Raw genomic sequence first — 22,450 nt, 5'->3', positions numbered from 1 at the left:
TTGTGTAATAAGATTTCTATTTGTAAATAGTGCCTTGTAAGGCCAGAGATTATTAGAGTTTCATGCTATGTTGCCTTGAGTAGGCTTGGAAAACTGAGAGCACGTTAGCTCTTTTTCAAGTGTTGTAAAAGTGCCTCTGGGAGGCCTGATATTGTAATTTAGGCAGGAAGTGCTCCATGTATTAGGGGATTTCTGCCCTTGTATAAAATTGTGCTCTTTTGTAAATTTGAGCTAGGAGCTCAGGAAAAGTAAAGCGAGGGCTTGAAACCCATGATCTGTTAAAACCACTAATCTTGTCCTTCCTAGACTTGTTTAAATGATTGCTACTTGTACCTGTAAAAATTGTTAAGTTTAAAATTTTTGAAAATATAACCTTCAGTTTAAGTTTTAAAATTCATTCTTGACATTGTAGTTAGACCCATTCATCCTGGCACCTTCTTTCACCTCTGTGATCCACAAAAAACCACGGAACAGAAAGAATGTCAGAAAAATCAATAGCAAGACTAATGAAGTGGAAGAAAGACCAAGAATGACTAAGACTGAGATGGGTAGAGTTAGTCTAAAACAGCACAAAACAGTCAAACCAGGGTTGAAACACAGTGTTGGATAGGGAGTGGTGGAATGATAGAAGAAAATGGAAAGGAACCATTTTTGCCCCTATCCAGCCACTCTAGAATGCCCAGAATAATGGCAGAGAGGATTCGTCACGCTGACCACACATCACCTTGTAATCTGAAGTCCTTCAGGTTGAGCCGTGGTCACTTGATAGGCCAAGGCCCAACAGGCTGTAGCACCATGAGGGTTTTTGTGTGCCTCCTTTTCTATTGCTCCCTCTTCCAGTGCTGACCTATCATTATCTCCAACCTACTGTGTGTTCCTATCTTTCTATACATGTGATTTGTCATTTGTTTGTATTTTCCTATTACTTGTATTGATCTGATAGGTTTCATTTTTCCTTTTGAGTTTATCCTGTGTTTCTAGTCTCTAAAATCTGTACTCATATGTAACTGTCTCTTTCCTTCTCCTCTGTTTATCTGGCTATCTTTCATATTCCAAACTCCACACATCAAGATTATAGATCTGTCAAGAGTGTTGAAGCCCACACTCCTGATGAAGCTGAGAAGCAGAAATGAGATCATCAGGGGCTGAGAAAAACTGGATATGAAGATGCAGAGATTATCCTTGTCCTTTTGTGTTTTCATGTTTTTCTTCTCCTATTCTATTGCTCCTTCTTCTTATGCTGACCTGTCTTTCCATTTATCCTATCATGAGTGTCTACTCATGTTCCTATCTTTCTATATATAACTTGAAGCTAGGAAGGAAGATATAAACACAGAAGATAATAAGGATATTCCAAGTTAAAACAAGCATAAGTCATATTCAGAGAAGGAAAAGAAATATGATCGATTATACAAAAATGCATTTATTTAAACATGTCAATCATTTGCAATGTATTAATTATTCAATAAAATAATTTTATGTACTGGCAACATAAATAAGCAAATTAGCAGCATACATAACGAGCTGTCTCCTTTTATAAAATATTTTTTGTTTACATATATATGTTTGTATATTATTGATCTTCAATTTCATATGCAAAAGAATAAAACTGTTGCAACTAATGAATAACACAAGATTACCTTCACTGGAATGGATACTAAGATTCACATATTCTGACTGGAAATAAATTGTGATTTACAAAACTGAATTCTCTCTGTCTTCCTAAAAAGAAAAAAGTACAAGACAGAGAGAATTATGGGTCGATTGCAGAAACGATGACTAGTTTTAAGCCTTAGTCAAGTCTGCCTAAACAACTTCTAAGTAACACACGATGTTCCATTGCTTAAACAATGTTCAGCCGGTGTTTAGTTAGACGTAGCTTAAGTTTCAATATTGCTTTGAAAATGGGAATAGAAGTATTTTCCACGCAATTGTTTGCTTGTTGCAACCAATGAAATTTGTCAGTGTGTGCAACAAACATTAGTCAGCTGTCGTCTTCCTACACATTACACAAATATAGCTAAGCATGAGCATTACTAGCCCAGAGATGAAAACCGCTTTCGGTGGAAATGTAATCTCCTAATATCATCGAGACTAAAAAGATCCCACTGTAGCTTTGATTATGGTGTTGTTACAGTGAGTGTAATCTAAATAGCATCGGCAAAGGGAAGATAAAACTATAGTACTGTGTAACCAAATAAGTTGTACGGGCCATATAGATGTAGGTTTGAAACGCACCATAAACAGCCCTGAAGACTGTTTTCCGTAGTTTCCCTATTTTTACACCAGCTAAATACTAGGGCTGTTATTATGGCCATGGATCTTCCTTCCACATTTCCACCTCCTTGCCTTTTCCTATCTCATAGTTCCCAAAAACTTACATGAATTAGCGCGACGAGTACCCGGGGAAAAAAAAAAGCCCACACACAAACTACTTTGTAGCGTTACTATAACGTGTGCTTTCTTGGCAGTAAATATAAAAGAACTGAATCCCTCCTGGTTGGTGTATGTGACAGCGCTCTGACGATAGGGTCACTGATACGGATGTAGACATAATCAGTGTGACCTGTAATATCAGGGAAATTATCCCAAATATAATAAAATATATCGGTTGCCATGAATTTTAGTTAAGTTGACAGTTACAGGAATGTCCCTTGTATCAGGCTCAAGAAGCAAAACCCTTATATCATCTCTTAAAAACCAAAATCATATTTTAATCTGCACCTCCCCATACGTTTCAAATGAATTGCTGTGACCCACAGGCGGCTGTCCGACTAACCTTTCTTTACAAACCATTATTCTCGTCATTATTATTGTATTGAATAGGTGGTATTAAAATTACTCCTTGTATAAACTTTGTGACTAACCTTTCTTCCCAGAATCGTCTTAACATGATAATAGGGAAGACCGGGGCAAGATGACGAACGGGGCAAGATGACAAATCAACCATAACTTTTGTAGTATTCTGTTCACTAAGTTGGCTACCATGTGACCTTGGGCCCCGATATCTCACACGTATAATTTACACATAGAAGAAAATTCCTTTCAGTCTGAGACATGCAGTGGTAGGGGGGTGTCTGTCTGGCGCTGTCGCACGAAAATATCTGAGGTATGTGCAGGAAGCTTCTACTACTAGTGTGCTCACAATACAAATTAACTGTTTTATTTTCTTTAAATGTCAATGTATTTCTTACTTACTTCAGTGTTAACTGAATCTTATTGTAAGATGTCTGTCGATTATAAGGACAAACCGCTTCCTAAGCAACCTGGGGCAAGATGACGGGGGCAAGTTGACGAATTGGTCATCTTACCCCAAGCCAGGAATAGGCTACACGTAGTCACTTGTACCCTTAAGCTAATTACAGAAATACCTAGAAATTTTTGATGGAAAACGGTTAGACGGGACAGGGATGAAGTAAGCATAATACCCGCAATGCATGCTGTCAAAGAATCTCATATATCTCGTAATGCAACTATGAGCAACGCCATTGAAAGATTTGAAGCTTGTGCAATTGACTCATTCAACCCACAAATATTTGATGAGGAAATTGCTCTCCAGCAGTGACAACAGAAAGATATTATGAAGAACAGTGAATAAAATTAGCCTATGTTCATCGTCTAAATGAAGACTGGATCAGTGTATGATAACTGTAAAGTGTGGTGGCCCAGTTATGAAGGTAGTTGACGGTTTCTCTGTGATATGTGCTGAGTATATTCCAGTTTAAAACGGTTTTCCTTTGAGTTCTTGTATTTAATGTAGTGCACAGTAGTTATTTATTTTAGCAGGAACTTCTAAAAGTTATTTTCAATTTATTTTAAAGTATTTTAACATTTTTCAAATTTATTTTCTTTAGAAACGTATGTCCATATGCAGTACATTATTAAAATTAAGTTACTCCATGTGTTGATTGTGTGTTGAACAAATTTCAGTGAAGTTCCGTGATGAAACAGTTGAGAAGAATGCTCTTCATCTTACCCCAATAGGTTCGTCAACTTACCCCGGGCACGGGGCAAGATAACGAAATTTACATAATTATACACTTTACTACTGTATGAAAAAGCTATTTAAACAAGAACTTTGAATATTGCAGTACTGTTTCACGAAAAGGTTAGCAGTAATAATAATGTCATCACAGCCGTAAAACAAGTCATTTTCCGGCAGAATGTCGAAAGAAAGCTTATCATCGTCAACTTGCCCCGGTCTCCCCTACAATTTATGATTCATGGTACATAACCTGTGATTGCGATTCACTCCTCAAATTTGAGGTTTTTAGTGTTCTTGGCATTGTTTAAATGTGACCGGTTGAACATCAGTTTTAGACAGTGTCTAAGTGATAAATAAGGTCTTTGCATGCGGCAGACATACTTAGAAATTGTTTAACCATTTAGAAATTGTTTAACCATAAACATCATCTAAATACCGTTACTGCAATCGGCCCATCATATATTTACCAAAGGAAATATATTACAACCAACCAAAGGAAATATATTACAACCAACCAATTTTTTAATCATTATAAATAAAACTCTTAAAACTAGCAGAAAATCATTTTGCAGAAGTTACTATAGCAATGAAATCAAAAATAATAAATTAACTGCAGACAATAATCTGTACATCTATAGCCAAAATTTCCACTTGAGAAGAACAATGTTAATCTCATAAGATGAGGAACAAAGTCTTACACAGGGTGTAACAATAAGGTACAGTCAAATTTTCAGGACACATTCCTCACATGTAGAAGAAAAAAATATTTTATATGGACGTGGGTCCAGAAACGTTTTATTTTCATGTCAGAACTCATTTTTTACATTGATCATGGGAAACACACAGGAATAGAATGTACCAGCATACAACATGAAACGCTTTCTTACATGAAATGTTCCCAATGCCCTCCGTTCGCATTCAATACTTTCAGCATTTCGAACATTTCATGTAAGAAAGAGTTTCATGTGGTACGATGGTACATTTTGTTCCTGTGTGTTTTCCATGTTGAATATAATATGTAGAGTTATAGCAAATTAGTTCTAAAATGGGAAAATGTGTTTCCGGAACCACGTCCATATAACATAGTTTTTTCTTCTACGTGTGAGGAATGTGTCCTGAAAGTTTGGCTGCACCTTATTTTTACACTCTGTACTGTTAGAAAGAGCACTGCAGAGAGTGATGCAATTAGCACATTACAATTGTTTTTTAAAATCAAAAACAATTATTTGAAGTTTTTGCAGACTTCACATACATTTTTTGTCTTGAAAAAGAAACCCAACCTAATTTTGGATTGTCTTCGATATTTTCTAAGAAAGGCTTTCAATAGTTATGAATGACAATTATTTCTTTAAATCTTTTTCCTTCAGTAAACTTTATTCTACAACTAATAGAACAAAAGCCTGTACCTATCTTTAAAATAATATACAATAATTACTGAAAATAAAATAGAAACAGATTTCTTAACAAATGTACGATCCTATATATTAAATTAGTTTTCACTTTGGACTTTCAAGAAAAGAAAATCTTGTACTAGTACCACTTCCATTTCATCAAATGTATCTTAATTCATACTCTCTTCATACAGATTACACATCTCTTATAACCTTGATTCCTACTTTCCTAAAAGATTAACTTTGTCTCACAATAGCACCCCAAACATTATGCAAAGAAAACACTAGGTTATTTTTATCATTATGATTACTATGAAATAAAGTACATTTAAACTATACAATATCAAAATATTGTGCCGAAGACATTAAAAATATTTTATCAAATATGGTATTAGTTCAGTGAAACACAGGAAAGTATTCCAAAAAGTAACTTTGTGTTGCATATACTTCAACAACCAACAGAACTACAGGAATGTTCACAATATTACAATTGCTTAATTAGATGTTTTATGGCTTCAAATTTATGTACCTCCCAACTCTTAAGCTCTTCTCCTCTATGAAAAACTCATTTCATATACAGTTAAACTTCTATAACTCAAATTTTCGATATCACGAAGGAATTGCTGTTTCCTAACAGAATATTTATTACATGTTACGTATTTTCTATAACTCAAAGTTCTATTTCTTGAATTCTTCGATATCTCGAAGGATAATTGTTCACCAGAATATTACGTTGGTGTGTACACTCTCATAAAACTAATTTCTGTAGAAGGAACCTGAATTTAAATTGTCTCCTTATAGAAGACTAAGCATTCACTAAATTTTAGTGTGTATTGTTTAACTAGCCACATGTCATGCCTTACAAAGAGAACAGGTATAGGAAATCAACAAACTTCTTTTCCAAAAGATATGGGCTGTTAAGTATCCAAAACTGACAGTCCTCCTTACTATTGCATAATAAAACTGGTTTTAAAACACTGAATTTTAATATGATAGGCCTGTCTAATAATATTAAAATTGCAGATGTAGGGAAATATATTAGCATTATTGACAAAAATTTAGGAAGTAAATAACAGTACAGCGTTGTTGTTTTTTAGTTGAAATAGAATGCACATTTTTCTGTACCTCGAATTTTCAATAACTCAAAGTATTTTCAGCCTCCGCAAGCACTTTGAGATATCGAAGTTCAACTGTAATGATGATGATGATAATAATAATAATAATAATAATAATAATAATAATAATAATATATTTTATGTCCCATTGACTACTTTTATCCTTTTCTGAGAAGTTGAGGTGTCTGAAATTTTGTCCTACGGTTCTTTTTGTGTGTCAGTAAATCTACCAACATGAGGTTACCAGTAGACTGAGCTGGGAGACGGAGATGGCACCACACCTTTGAGGTCTTTGTTTGAGAGAGAGAGAGAGAGAGAGAGAGAGAGAGAGAGAGAGAGAGAGAGAGAGAGAGAGTGTGTCCCCATCCAGCTTTTAATTTGTGGGATATGTTGTTCTCTTTTATTGAGTATCTCCTGTATCCTGCTATCATAACTAGCAGAGTTCATTCATTCACAAAGTGGAAGCAAGGAAGTTATTATTCATAGAATAATCTAAAATTGACTAGGCAGTCTTAAGCATATGAGAACAATAAGTAAATACATAACTTGATTTCTGTAATGTCAGAACTAAATACACTGATCCTCATTTATACACATACTTGGGACAAATTACAATATGAACTGGGTAACTGATTACTGACAAGTACAAAGCTAAAATGTATAATATAAATTTTAAAAGTACAAGGGACAAAATAATAAAACTAATTAATAAGGCTATTGGTTTTATCTACAAACTTGGGACAATAATAATAACACTAATTAATAAGGTTATTGGTTTTATCTACATACTTCTTTTGTGACTTTTGGAGACACCAAGGTGGCAAAATTTTGTCTAGTATAGGAGTTCATTTATGTACCATTAAATCCATTGACACTGGGCTAACATATCTCAACATCTTCATACCACTGTACTGAGCTCAAATCCTCCAACTTGGACTCAGAGTACCAACACCCTACCAACCGAGTTACTCAAACTAACTTAACATGAAATGTGTATTTTAAACTTTTGAGTTTTTAATCTTTATTTAAGTAAATAACTTTAAATCAACAGCCATTTTATCATATACAACATCAAAAGATAAATGAGCCCCATTTCAAGAATTACTGGGTGATCGAGCCCACATTCAACAACAGATAGCATTAATGGCTAGCAGTTCAAAGAACTGTTGCAGTTATAGGATACGCAAAAGCTATTTGACTCAACAAAACAATAATTAGGTTCATGTTTTCATATGAGTAGGTTCATGTTTTCACAAGAGTAAGATATGCATTTTGATACCTTCCTTTGTCCATTGTGCATTAGTGACCAAAGTGGGATGGGTAAACTTAATTACGGTACTTTTTTAACACAGATTTCTGATGCATTGTCAACTAAGCTGGTGCACAAAATTCTGTAACAAATCAATGTGAGAACTGTGCACCATTCAATGATACATTGAGAATTAATTTTTTCAAGGAAGAAGTGTTAAAAATTTAATTTTTTCAAAGAAATGAAATGGCGTATGGCTTTTAGTGCCAGGAGTGTCCAAGGACAAGTTCGGCTCGCCAGATGCAGGTCTTGATTAATAAATTTCATGATGTTCCGTATTGATATCTATAGTATGTCATAGAAAGAAAGAAATCCACCTTATCAATACTAAATTTAATAATGTTTTTTAAAACAGGACCGGTTTCGACTTATCACAAGTCATCCTCAGCTGTCATTTACATCCACATTAGAATACATGTTTCAACAGTTGTATCTTACAAATAAACATGTCATGTTTGATAGACATTAGGTAGTATGTCTAGAAGTGAAATTCTGCTTCTTACATCTAAGTTTAGAGGATCAAGAATATTAAAAAGATATCTATTTTTAACACATTAAAAGAATTATAACACATGATAAAATTTGTTGTTTACACCTGACCTTGAATATAGCATTAACGTTCAAGTTTTACTAGTAATAGTTCTTTAAAAGGACTTTCATATTGCGTTGTTTTTAGTCGACTAAATATGCTTAGATGTAGCCGCATGTGCTTATACAGTATACTTTTTATTAGGCTTAGACTTTGTCAAAATGAGTAATGTGAATTCGAAGTTGAAATTACAATAACAAAGTGAAATGCGTTTGAAATAATAGTAAGCTAGGTAATTGTAACCTCTGTTGAATGACTCCTGCAATTATATGCTATTTAAAAAATACATTTCATGCAAAGAAGACATTAGCACACTTCAATATATAAAAGTTGAAAGGTAAAAGACAATCATATACGTTTTGTGAAATTCATATGAAGTATTGTTCTTTCTTCATGCGTATGTGTCGATTTCAAATGGGGTAGTATACTTTATATAAACTTTGTCAAATTAAATAAATAATGTATTGAATACAGGTTTTAATTACCTGGCATTTCATTTCTCAACGCAATCTCAAATTCAGATTCACATTATTTAATTTGACAAAGTTTATATAAAGTATACTACCCCATTTGAAATCGACACATACGCATGAAGAAAGAACAATACTTCATATGAATTTCACAAAACGTATATGATTGTCTTTTACCTTTCAACTTTTATATATTGAAGTGTGCTAATGTCTTCTTTGCATGAAATGTATTTTTTAAATAGCATATAATTGCAGGAGTCATTCAACAGAGGTTACAATTACCTAGCTTACTATTATTTCAAACGCATTTCACTTCGTTATTGTAATTTCAACTTCGAATTCACATTACTCATTTTGACAAAGTCTAAGCCTAATAAAAAGTATACTGTATAAGCACATGCGGCTACATCTAAGCATATTTAGTCGACTAAAAACAACGCAATATGAAAGTCCTTTTAAAGAACTATTACTAGTAAAACTTGAACGTTAATGCTATATTCAAGGTCAGGTGTAAACAACAAATTTTATCATGTGTTATAATTCTTTTAATGTGTTAAAGATAGATATCTTTTTAATATTCTTGATCCTCTAAACTTAGATGTAAGAAGCAGAATTTCACTTCTAGACATACTACCTAATGTCTATCAAACATGACATGTTTATTTGTAAGATACAACTGTTAAAACATGTATTCTAATGTGGATGTAAATGACAGCTGAGGATGACTTGTGATAAGTTGAAACCGGTCCTGTTTTAAAAAACATTATTAAATTTAGTATTGATAAGGTGGATCTCTTTCTTTCTACGACATAGATGCAGGTCTTTCGATCTGACTCCCGTAGGCGACCTGCGTATCGTGATGAGGATTAAATGATGATGAAGACAACACATACACCCAGTCCCCGTGCCAGCAAAATTAACCAATTATGGTTAAAATTCCCGATCCTGCCGGGAATCGAACCCAGGACCCCTGTGACCGAAGGCCAGCACGCTAACCATTTAGCCATGGAGCCAGATGAATCACTGTTAATAATAAGAAATAAAGAAAAGTAAAGAAGAGCACTGGATGCCAATATCTTCTGACTGAATAATTCCTCTATGAAACAGCTTGAACACTTCTTGCAAAGAACATGAAGATGAAGACCTACATCCTGTTTTCCAGTCAGTGACTGGGTCAGGGATGGATGGAATGAATGAAGCCACTATCTTGCAGCGAGGATAGGACTTGTGCCGGCTGCCGAAGCCTGTCACACTCCTCTAGGGCAATGATTAATGACTGACAGATGAAATGAAATGATAGTGGAGAGTGTTAGTGGAATGAAAGATGACACGGAAAACCAGAGTACCCAGAGAAAAACCAGTCCCACCTCTGCTTTGTCCAGCACAAATCTCACATGGAGTGACCGGGATCTGAACCACTGAACCCAGCGATGAGAGGCCGACGCGCTGCCGCCTGAGCCACGGAGGCTCCTCTTGCAAAGAACATTGGTGTATCTTATTACTACGTGAAATATGCAACCAAGTTTTTAAAGTTGAAACTGTTAAAATCACTTCAATTCATCAACTATGACCTGTTTATCCTGAACAGCAACTAACATGCATAATAGAAAAGCAGACCCATTCTTCCATCTTTAAAAATACAGTCGAACCTCTCTTCTGTGGACACCGTTGATTCCATGGGAAAATGTCCGTAACGAGAGGTGTCCACTTTCCATTTTGTTGTTTCCTCTTAGAGTCAACTCAAGTACTCTACAGAATCTTATGCAATTTATTATCATCATTATTATTAACATGTATCTATTGCACTTAACCGTTTCATTATGTATATACACTGATTTTCTGTATTCAATGTCTAACAAGCAATGTTTAATTTCCCAAAATATAATAGGCTTGAGCATTTTTAATGTGTGCGTTTGAGGTTTCATGCCCTTTTATCCTGTCTGGTAAATGATTTAAAACTGTTATTGCTGTTTTGGTCCATTTAACCATCCCACTAAACAACAAGAATGGAAAACAATACAATAAATCGCTCTTTTATAAGCCTCAAATCCAATTATGTTTATCATAAAGATATGAACTGAACATGTAAACTTTTACTTTGTGCAGTCTTCTCTATGCACTACTGGTGTGGGATGTCCTGAATTTGTACTCTACAGCTTTTCTTCTGCTGAATGCCTTATCAGCAAAACGGACACTTAATAATGCTATTTGCTTTACGCCCCACTACTTTTACAGTTATCAGAGACGCTGGGGTGCCGGAATTTTGTCCCACAGGAGTTCTTTTTCGTGCCAGTAAATCTACCGACACAAGGCTGACATATTTGAGCACCTTCAAACATCACCGGACTGAGCCAAGATCGAACCTGCCAAGTTGAGGTCAGAAGGCCAACGTCTCAACCGTCTGAGCCACTGAGCCCGGCAAATGGACACTTAATTCATTCTTAAAATACATTTCATTCAAAGTTGAATTTAAATAACAGCAACACTATGCACTCCTGACTTACCAACAAGGATTGAGAGTCAATTGTGAACCTGTTTCTCTGGATAAAGCTTCACAACACCAGTAAAGCAGAAGCTAACGAGATGTACGTGCTTGAGAAATGAGTGACAAATGCAATCTGTTGTTTGGTTGCGAGGCTAATACTTAAAATCTCTAATTAATTAAAAGAATATAAAAACTGGTGGTTGTGCAAACCTGCAATCAAGACTAGAAACTACCACTCATAGATAACAATGTCAGCATCAGTAGTATGTGATGATAGAACGGTGTATTGAAGGAATTCCAAGGAACAATTGCACATATGCACATATATTAAAGGGGTTTTAAATTAAACTTCTCAATATTTCTTGCAGAAATTCAAATGTTTGCTCACGGCCTTCAACTCAGGCATATGGAAAAATAACTGTAAAATACATACCAATAATAATTTACTCTAATCACAAAAAAGTGGACATGAAAGGATGAATTCTAATTAAATGAAAATTATTTTATCACGTCATGTCTAGGTCTTATAATGAACACACTGTGATACTGTACTTAGAAAAGCTATGCATGCATTGTATATGTTTTTGTACACTATATTTACAAAACCTCAACAATGTATTGGTAATATTCAAGAAATATCTAAACAAATTCATTGATGATAAAGTATACTTGAAAATAATAGAGGTGCATATCCCTCACACTTCAAAAATTTACCAGAAAATAATAAATAAATAAGATATAAGATATACCATGTAAAAATACAATACACTGTCAATATAAAACACAGCTCATGAAATCTAATACTTATTACATATTTGTTTGAAATTTACACCCGAGGAGAACTTGGTTATAACACATCAGTGATGCATGCCATATCTACTAGATAACAAACTGCACATTATGGCAGGTACTCACTAGGAGGCTGCAACATGCAACATAACGGTTGCTGCAACCATATTTTTCTAATGAGTACGCCTTGAGCTTCGTTGCTGCAACCGTTCGCAGTGAGGTGCGCTGTGATCCATCTGGTTGTCGGTATTCCGGCGAACACAAAGCGGTGCCCAGTGTGTTCGTTGATGTGTTCCAGGCACATTTCGTAGTCAGCACGCGCAGAGGTCATGGAGTGGACTGAGGAATCCTGTCTAAATTTAATAGAATTATATCACCATTCTACACTATTATGGGACCCTACAGTGAAGTGCCAAATGATTTCAATATCAATAACGTCTCATACAAAAGAAAATGTTTAATGAAATGAAATAAAATTAAATGAACCTTACCTCTATGTGATCTTTTAATTCGCTGATGATTGCTTGACACACTTGTGGTACAAATTTACTTATGACTACCGGGCAAGTTGGCCATACTTGCATCCGGGAGATAGTGGGTTTGAACCCCACTGTCGGCAGCCCTGAAGATGGTTTTCCGTGGTTTTCCATTTTCACACCAGGTAAATGCTTGGGCTGTACCTCAATTAGGGCCACGGCTGTGCTTCCTTCCCAGTCCTAGCCCTTTCCTATCCCATCGTCTCCATAAGACCTATCTATGTCGGCGCAACAAAAAGAAAAAAAAACTTATAACTTGCTTGGATATTCTGAAGAGATACTGCAACCTGGTGAAGCTGTCACTGCTGGGTAAAAATCTCAAAGTAAATACCAATTTATCTTGAACAGATATAGCTTTTCTAAATTTCGTGTCCCTTGTTTTTATTTTCGGTTCAACCAAATTTAATAAATACTCGAAATCGGTCGGTGATATACGAGTGAAATTCTTAAAACATCCATTTATTTCTTGCGATTTCAAATCCATAAGCAAATTGGAATTAGCTCTATCTTTGTAAAAGTCACCTTGCCACCAACGACAGGGATGTTTATAGTCCTCGATTAGGTAATGCAGCAAAATATACACAGCAGTTATGACGAGTATACTGGACGACACTGTTGCATGTGTCACAACGAACACTGCGGAACTACTGGTGTTCGCATTGAGGTTTGACGAACGTACACATTATACAAGGTTGCAACAACCGTTGTGTTGCATGTTGCAGCCTCCTAGTGAGTACCCGCCTTTATACAGGGTGTTTGTCTGAAGATGATATAGACGTTTAGAGATAATGGAGAAGGGCACATGTATCAATTAGAACAACAAACCCCAATTTGAAAACATCTCAATCACTGAGTATAACCCAGATTTGTTTTGGCATACCTATGATTGTGACATTTAAATAATCCTTACAAATCTTTGCACAGGGTAGTAATACTTTTATTTAGCTGTGCTACATACACATATTAAGAAGTCATTTACAACAGCTATTCAAAATCCCCCTCCTTCAATGCAAGCAACTCTGGCATTGTTCTAACAATTTCACAGGCAGCGAGGATTCTTACCAGGAGGTTCTCTTCAGACCCTGAAAGTGTCTCATAGGCAAGACTCTTTACATGACCTAGCCATCCTTTCCATTTGTCTGGGAATGTCTGATTAAGGTGTTCACCAAACAGCAGTGAAACATGGGCTGGGGGCCCATCCAATTGAACTCACAAGCGTTGACGGACAAGTGGGATATGTTCCAAGAACCTGGGGAGTAGAGTAAGTATCTCAGATACACAGTGTACATCTGTGCTGTTAACCGGGGTGTGCCTATTAACTGTGCTGTTAACCGGGGTGTGCCTATTAAATACCATTCAACTATGCTCGCCCACATGTTCCCTGCAAAATCTGTGCTGATGGTCCCTCAAAACAGTAACACATGGCTTTTCAGAGGCTCATACACGATTACTTCAACAATTTACGATCACATCTGCAGCGAAATAGGCTTCATCAGTTAAAAGCATATATGCAGGAAAGTGAAAACTGACCAAACAGCGCTGCTGTAACACCAATGACTGAACATAACATGCTGTACAATGCCAGCAGGGGTCAATTCATGCACTTTGTGTGGGTGGTAGGTGAGTAGCTAGTCCTCCCGGGCATGCAACAGTCATTTCATGTGCGACAGAGTCTGTGCTTGTTGAAGGTATTCAGCCACGTAATTAAGCACTACTTTCTCCCAGTTGGGCGACCGTACAGTTTATCTTCTTCCTCGGTCGTGATATTGTGGTTCACTTAACCATTAGAAAGGTCTTGGAAACATAGTATGATTTGGATGTCCCTTACGGGGGCACCTAACCAGATACAGTCTTTCTGCTTCCCAATGTTTCCATTTGCTTGTCCGTACATGAATACCCCCTACTGTCCAAGTTCTGCAGCCGGGTACAACTTTCTGCTTGGGCGGATCGAGCATACACTTCACACTGTAAACACAGCCTGCGGTCTAAACACTCATCAATCAGGACTTCCCACGTCCAATACACATCACGCCACCTGCCATAAAATCGTGGCCGTGTCCTTTCCAACTCTCCATGATATACTCCTACACGTTGGTTGGGTGCTTACCCGCACCTACTTCAGAATACCATAAGAAAACACTTAGGCATATAACATACGACTCCAGAGTTACCAGACCAGCACTCCTTATCTCAAATTGATACATATGACCTCCAGCATTCCTGAAAGTTTGTATCATCATCATCATCATCATCATCATCATCACAGAAACACACTGTATATTTCTCTGTACCCAGAACGTTATTTAATTACCTTATATTTAAAGCTCAACAGTGGAAAAGTTCTCTTGCTATGTTTTCAGTTGAAAAATCTCCACCCTAGGAATGTATCAAAGATTCGTAGAAAATTGTCTGTGTTGTTTAGTTTGATGTAGTGGGGGAGTGGGGTGTACGGAAGAAGATGTGCCAATCATGCACTTCTGGGGTCACTAACCTTTAATCCATTAACATAAGCAACAGTAGCTTACTCTAAACTATTGTGATTAGTAGGTTTGGCTATGGCATATTATAAATATTTAAATATTATAATTTTAGGCCAATTGTAGGCATTAGAACAATAAATTTTTGTATACTAGGCATTTTATACATATTTTCTGTCAAAAACTTCCCTACACATGTCATTCACTATATGCAAGCAGTAACTAGGAAGAAGCACAAACTCCACTTGCAACAGAAGAATGGTCTATAATGAAAGATTTTATTTATTTCACGTTGCTGGTCACCCACTGGTTTCTTTTATATATTTTCCCTTTTTCTTAAGAGCAGATTTGTTTTCATACTTCACAAACAACAAGAGATACTGAATAGGGCACAAAAGTATGCATCACTGGTGTACTGAACAAAGTCTTCTTACAACGAAAGCTACGGCTCCCCGATCATTCACTCTCCAGATAATCAGAACTCTTTCAACCTCTAAACTTCCTACCTTGTAACTGGAAGCTTCTAAGTGGCTATTTTCTCAGATTCATAATGAGATCTCATCATCTCACAACAAACGCAATGACTGAAATTATGTACATAATACAGAATAGTGGACAACCACACAGGAACAAAAAATTCACTCTATACCAACTGCACTCTGACGTGTGCTGCAGACATTCTCGATGTGTCGTAACAGTGCATAATTTAACACTAGAATGACTTGGGAATTACCTCACATCAACATAATTACAAACTGAGAGAAACTGAGCCTATCAGTCAGATGCAACAGCTCACTTTTATCTCATTCATGATTGTGAATGTTCTTGTTTGTAGACTGCATGGTAGGCATTTCGTATTAATGCATATGGAAAACAAGATTCCAGAAGATCCATCGTCAGAAATGGAGATTCTTGAACGATCTGAAAGAAAAGTTTCTATTGAAAGGAAAATTAACACAACACAGTGCTTGAACAACATCTCCACGATGCCCTATTCAGAGCTAGCATTACAGCCTCATCAAACCATATAGATCATATCACAAAACTGTTAAAATTATGAAAATCTATTTTCTCTCAAGTCCATGTTCAATTCTGCCAAACCTCCCATAGATAATTATTAGAAACAATACAAAGGACCATCCATCCCAAATCATACGTACAGCACCATTCAATATGTTCATTTATTACAATTGGCTTTAAAATATTTGTTATGGCTGACCTTCTGCTGCTGCTTTTCCCAATTAATACCAGCACTAATTCTTGTTACTTCCAAGTTTAAAACCAAGGTATTATGAGGTATGCTGGAAAATATAACAAACTACCATACCAGTCTGCCATGCAGATGGTTCAGGTAAGTGGAGATAAGCAATGTGATTTGCAGCTGGAGTGAAGGTATGGTTGAATGTTGTGATGCTAACATATGAAATGCTTAAAGGAAGATTATCACATTTCCTGAATGGTTCTACAGAATGCTTGTGATCAACTGATGACAAGTTTCGATACTGGAGTGACCTGGTCACAAAGAGCGGTGTGTAAACTCCCCATTCCTATCAATGCCTCCACAGCACAGATTGAATAGTTCAAACACTGTGATGGAACAGTGTGTCAAGTACCAGCCAGTTAGCAGAATATGTATGATCCAGACTGTTCCACCCAGCAAGGTAACTCCCCTTGAACACATTTCATGCAGATGTCATCTCACAGCTTGGCTAGAGAGAGATATATTAATTTCAAGTATTGGGACTGGTAACCTTTATACTACAATGCAAATATGCAAGATATAGACGATCAAAAAAAACTCTCTCTCTCTCTCTCTCACACACACACACACACACACACACACACACACACACACACACACACACACACACACACACACACACACACACACACACACACACACAAAGGATTGTTCAGTACGATTAACAATGGTAGGATACAAAATCTTAAACAATTCCTTTTTTATTCTCTGTAGGATAAATTTGTACTGCACGTAAGATTTGCCATATTTTCAACAATTTATGCTATGTAGCATTTATTAATAGGACCAGTATGAATGGAGATATTTGAGAATTAATTTTTAGACCTTCTAAATATCTCACCTAGCGTGAATATAATTGGTTGGCAGCGTGGTCTAGGAGTAGCATGCTTGTCTTTTACCTGGAGGCCCTGGATTCAATCCGTGGCCAGATTTCTACCTGGATCCAAATGCTGGTTCAAGGTCCACACAGCCTGCCTCAGAACAATAATTGAGGAGCTATCTGATGGTGAGACTGCAATTTCTCACCAGAAGTTGATGGGAAAGAACCCCAACTTTTCTAGCAAAGTGTGTTAAATGACAGTTCAAGATTTTGGTCTTACAAAGGAATCTGCCGAGGTACTTGAGTCTAGATTCTATGAAAGGAATATGTTGACACCAGGGACGATGTACTATTGGTACAGACAACACAAAGAAGAATTTCTACCCTTCTTTTCTGATGAGGGAACTTTGGTTTACTGCACCAACGTTCCAGAGGTTACGCTGAAACTAGGAGTACCATGGGGTGATTTTTTAATGATGCCTCCAAATGAAGTTTGAAGTGTGTTCTTCTTCACAATGAAAATGAACTTATCAGTTCCCGTTATTCATTCAGTTAATATGCAAGGAACATACAAAAATCTTGAGATGATGTGTAAAGTATGAGGAAAACAAATGGCAAGTGTGTGGTGACTTTAAAGTGATAGGTATTCTGACAGGTCTACATGCAGCTTTCACAAAACCTGCCTGTTTTTTATATGAGTGGGACAGTCAAACAAGGTCACAACACTGGATTCAAAAGGAATGACCCCCACATTGACAGGGGATTGTTGGCTTGAAAAACATAAAACAAGAAAGTCTTGTTGACAAGACCAACATACAGTTACTTCCCCTTCATATCAAACTAGGACTCACGAAGCAATCCGTTAAGGCTATGAACAATGGAAGTGAATGCTTCTAGTATCTGTATCATCAATTCTCATGCATCAGTAACATCAAAATCAAAGAGGGTATCTTCACAGGTTCAGATATCGTAAAAAATCTTTCTTATACCGATTTTGAAGACGCTATGTGTGCAGCAGAACGTTTAGCATGGAAAGCATTCCGGGATGTAGTAAACCTTTCTTGGCAATACAAAGGATCCCGGCTACAAACGAATGGTGGACAGAATGCTTGTTTAATTCCAAGATTTAGGCTGTAATATGAAGTTAAAGGTGCATATGTTACTTTCACACCTGGAATATTTCACTGAGAACCTAGGAATGCTGAGCGAAGAGCAAGGAAAAAGATTCCACCACGATCTAAAGTAAACTAAATGCAGATATAAAGGGAGATGAACTAAAACATGCTGGAATATTACTGCTAGTTATTGAAGAGAGAGAATCCCACTACAACTTAAAAAAGAAAGCAATAAAACAAAGTTTCTTAAAATAAGTCAAGGTGTAAAACTGAAACCATGGACTTGTAATTCTACAGTATGTCACACGGTTAACTAATGATAAATTTTGGACCATTTGGATCTATGTATACAATTGTTATGCTCATAAATACATTGGCAGAAAAAAATATCCAAACACCATGAAATAAGGAACATCAAATAAGGAAATTTTGGCAATATATTTGTCGAGGTAACATATTTAGTTGATTTAAGGTACAAAATTACAGGTTGATATCCGCGTGAGAAAAGCCATAGCAAATGTGCCATGCTGGTCCATTATAAATCGGTGTAATCGCCTGACTGTTGAATGCAGGCATGCAAACGTGCATGCATTGTGCCGTATAGATGCCGGATGTCAGTTTGTGGGATGAAGTTCCATGCCTGTTGAACTTAGTTGGTCAATACAGGGACAGTTATGCCAATTGCGGATGACGCTAAAGTTGTTGTCCAATGATGTTCCATAAGTGCTCGATGGGGGACAGACCGGGGATCGAGCAGGCCAAGGCAACGTGTCGACACTCTGAAATATTTGTCCCGAATGAGTAAATTTATAATACCAATATAAATAAATAAATATTTCAGATTCCCTATGGGAATCAACATCTATATCATCTGATGGCCAAGCAGGCATCAATTATTGGTAGTGAGACAAAGTCTCTCATAGTGCATTGGCACTGCCGATGGCTTCAAGTAGCCTACGCAGTGGGCTCCACGGTATGCACTAGCCAGCGTCTTGGTAGGTGTGCTAGGTACCAACTGATGAGCCCAACCTAGCACACGGGGGCGAAACGCTGGCAACCAGGAATGAGTTAGCTGGAAAATTTATAACGTCCAATAACGGACCATTTATATTGGTATTACAAACCACTTAGTCGAGCAGCATGTCTTCTTTCTCCTAATTCTTCCCAGCCCAAACTTTGCAACATTTTTTTAACGCTAATCTTTTGTCGGAAATCGCCCAGAACAAATCGAGCTGCTTTTCTTTGGATTTTTTCCAGTTCTTGAATCAGGTAATCCTGGTGAGGGTCCCATACACTGGAACCATACTCTAGTTGGGGTCTTACCAGAGACTTTTATGCCCTCTCCTTTACATCCTTACTACAACCCCTAAACACCCTCACAACCATGTGCACAGATCTGTACCCTTTATTTACAATCCCATTTATGTGATCACCCCAATGAAGATCTTCCCTTATACTAACACCTAGATACTTACAATGATCCCCAAAAGGAACTTTCACCCCATCAACGCAGTAATTAAAACTGAGAGGACTTTTCCTATTTGTGAAACTCACACCTGACTTTTAACCCCATTTATCATCATACCATTGCCTGCTGTCCATCCCACAACATTATCGCGGTCACGTTGCAGTTGCTCACAATCTTGTACCTTTATTACTCTATACACAATAACATCATCTGCAAAAAGCCTTACCTCTGATTCCACTTCTTTACTCATATCATTTAAGCATATAAGAAAACAAAGTTCGAATAATACTGCCCTGAGGAATTCCCAGGAATTCCCCTCTTAATTATTACAGGGTCAGATAAAGCTTCGCCTACTCTAATTCTCTGAGATCTATTTTCTAGAAATATAGCAACCCATTCAGTCACTCTTTTGTCTAGTCCAATTGCACTCAATTTTGCCAGTAGTCTCCCATGATCCACCCTATCAAATGCTTTACAGGTCAATTGCAATACAGTCCATTTGACCTCCTGAATCCAAGATATCTGCTATATCTTGCTGGAATCCTACCAGTTGAGCTTCAGTGGAATAGCCTTTCCTAAAACCGAACTGCCTTCTATCGAAATAGTTATTAATTTCATAAACATGTCTAATATAATCAGAAAGAATGCATTCCCAAAGCTTACATGCAACGCATGTCAAACTTACTGGCCTGTAATTTTCAGCTTTATGTCTATCACCCATTCCTTTATACACAGGGGCTACTATAGCAACTCGCCATTCATTTGGTATAGCTCCTTTAAGCAAATAATAATCAAATAACTACTTCAGATATGGTACTATATCCCAACCCATTGTCTTTAGTATATCCCCAGAAATCTTATCAATTCCAGCCGCTTTTCTAGTTTTCAACTTTTGTATCTTATTGTAAATGTCATTGTTATCATATGTAAATTTTAATACGTCTTTAGCATTAGTCTCCTCCTCTATCTGGACATTATCATTGTAACCAACAATCCTTACATACTGCTGACTGAATGCTTCTGCCTTTTGAAGATTCTCACATACACGCTCCCCTTGTTCATTAATTATTCCTGGAATGTCATTCTTGAAACCTGGTTCTGCCTAAAACCTAAATTTTCACAAGTTTAAAGTACCTATACACACCCTTCCATTTTTCACTACAATTTGTATGACCACCAATTATGCGTGCCATCATGTTATCTTTAGCTGATGTCTTTGCTTAATTCCATTTCCTGGTAAGTTCCTTCAATTTCTCCTTACATCCACAGCCATTTCTAACTCTATTTCTCTCCAATCTGCACCTCCTTCTTAGTGTCTTTATTTCGCTATTATAATAAGGTGGGTCTTTACCATTTCTTACCACCTTTGAAGGTACAAACTTGTTTTCACATTCCTCAACAATTGCTTTAAACCCATCCCACAGTCTGTTTACATTATTAATTACCGTTTTCCACCGATCATAGTTACTTTTTAAAAACTGCCTCATGCCTGCTTTAACAGCCATATGGTACTGCCTAGTAGTCCTACTTTTAAGACCGTCCTTTCTAACAAATTCATTTTTAACTACGATAAAAACAGCTTCATGATCACTAATGCCATCTACAAACCTAAAAACCCTCATAACCATGTGCAGAGATCTGTACCCTTTATTTACAATCCCATTTATGTGATCACCCCAATGAAGATCTTTCCTTATATTAACACCTAGATACTTACTTCGGTTTCTCTATCGGGCTCATCTGGTTTTACCAGCACCACATCCAGAATATTTTTCCCTCTAGTTGGTACCATCACTTTCTGAATCAGCTGTCCATCCCATATTAGCTTATTTGCCATTTGTTGATCATGCTTCCTGTCGTTCACATTTCCTTCCCAATTGACATTTGGTAAATTCAGATCCAAATGGAAAATTCTAAATTCCCATGGAGGGAATTAGATATTTTTCACCAATAGAGCATTACATGCTCGGAATTTAGAATTTTCCATTCGGAATTGCTAGGCGAGCATTAATTCCATTGAGGAGATTTATCTCCCATATGCAGTTATCAGACTGTGCCTCTTATAAGGGCTTCTGATAAGTTCACCTGCATACACCCCAGCGTCAGTGGGTAGGGTCTGACACATCCCACTCTGATGAGTAATGTCAGACCTAAGACGAAACGCTGGTTAATAGAGCAAACGCCTGAGAAGCCTTACATCTGATCTGTTTTGTCAAATTCAGATCCCCCACTACAATCACATTCCTTTCCATGTCGTTTCCCCACATAGCTGATTATCTTATCAAATAATTCTGAATCCGTGTCAGCACTACCCTTTCTCGGTCTGTACACTCCAAATATTTCAAGTTTCCTATTATCTTTAGAAATGAGCCTTACACCTAGAATTTCATGTTTCTCATCTTTAACTTTTTCGTAGCTTACAAATTCTTCTTTCACCAGAATGAATACTCCCCCTCCCACCATTCCTATCTTATCTCTACGATACACTCTCCAGTTCCGTGAGAAAATTTCTGCACCCATTATATCATTTCTCAGCCATGATTCAGCTCCTATTACAATATCTGGTAAATATATATCTATTAAATTACTTATTTCTATTCCTTTCCTTACAATACTACTACAGTTCAACACTAACATTTT

General features: G+C 36.7%; 1 protein-coding gene across 1 annotated transcript in view; it reads right to left on the bottom strand.

Annotated features, from left to right (window-relative positions):
- Positions 1-11,740: 11,740 nt before the first annotated feature.
- The window catches only part of Hem (Nck associated protein 1 Hem), a 318,021-nt gene continuing 307,311 nt past the window's right edge, over positions 11,741-22,450 (bottom strand). The window contains exon 23 of the mRNA XM_067140394.2: positions 11,741-16,067. Within this exon, the coding sequence (XP_066996495.1) occupies positions 15,954-16,067 (114 nt within the window). The 3' untranslated portion in view covers positions 11,741-15,953. The remainder of the gene's footprint in view (positions 16,068-22,450) is intronic.

The sequence above is a fragment of the Anabrus simplex genome, chromosome 2, assembly GCF_040414725.1.
Source record: "Anabrus simplex isolate iqAnaSimp1 chromosome 2, ASM4041472v1, whole genome shotgun sequence".
NCBI lineage: Eukaryota > Metazoa > Arthropoda > Insecta > Orthoptera > Tettigoniidae > Anabrus > Anabrus simplex.
The sequence above is the reverse complement of the archived record's forward strand: the minus strand, read 5'-3'. Positions and strand labels throughout refer to the sequence as shown.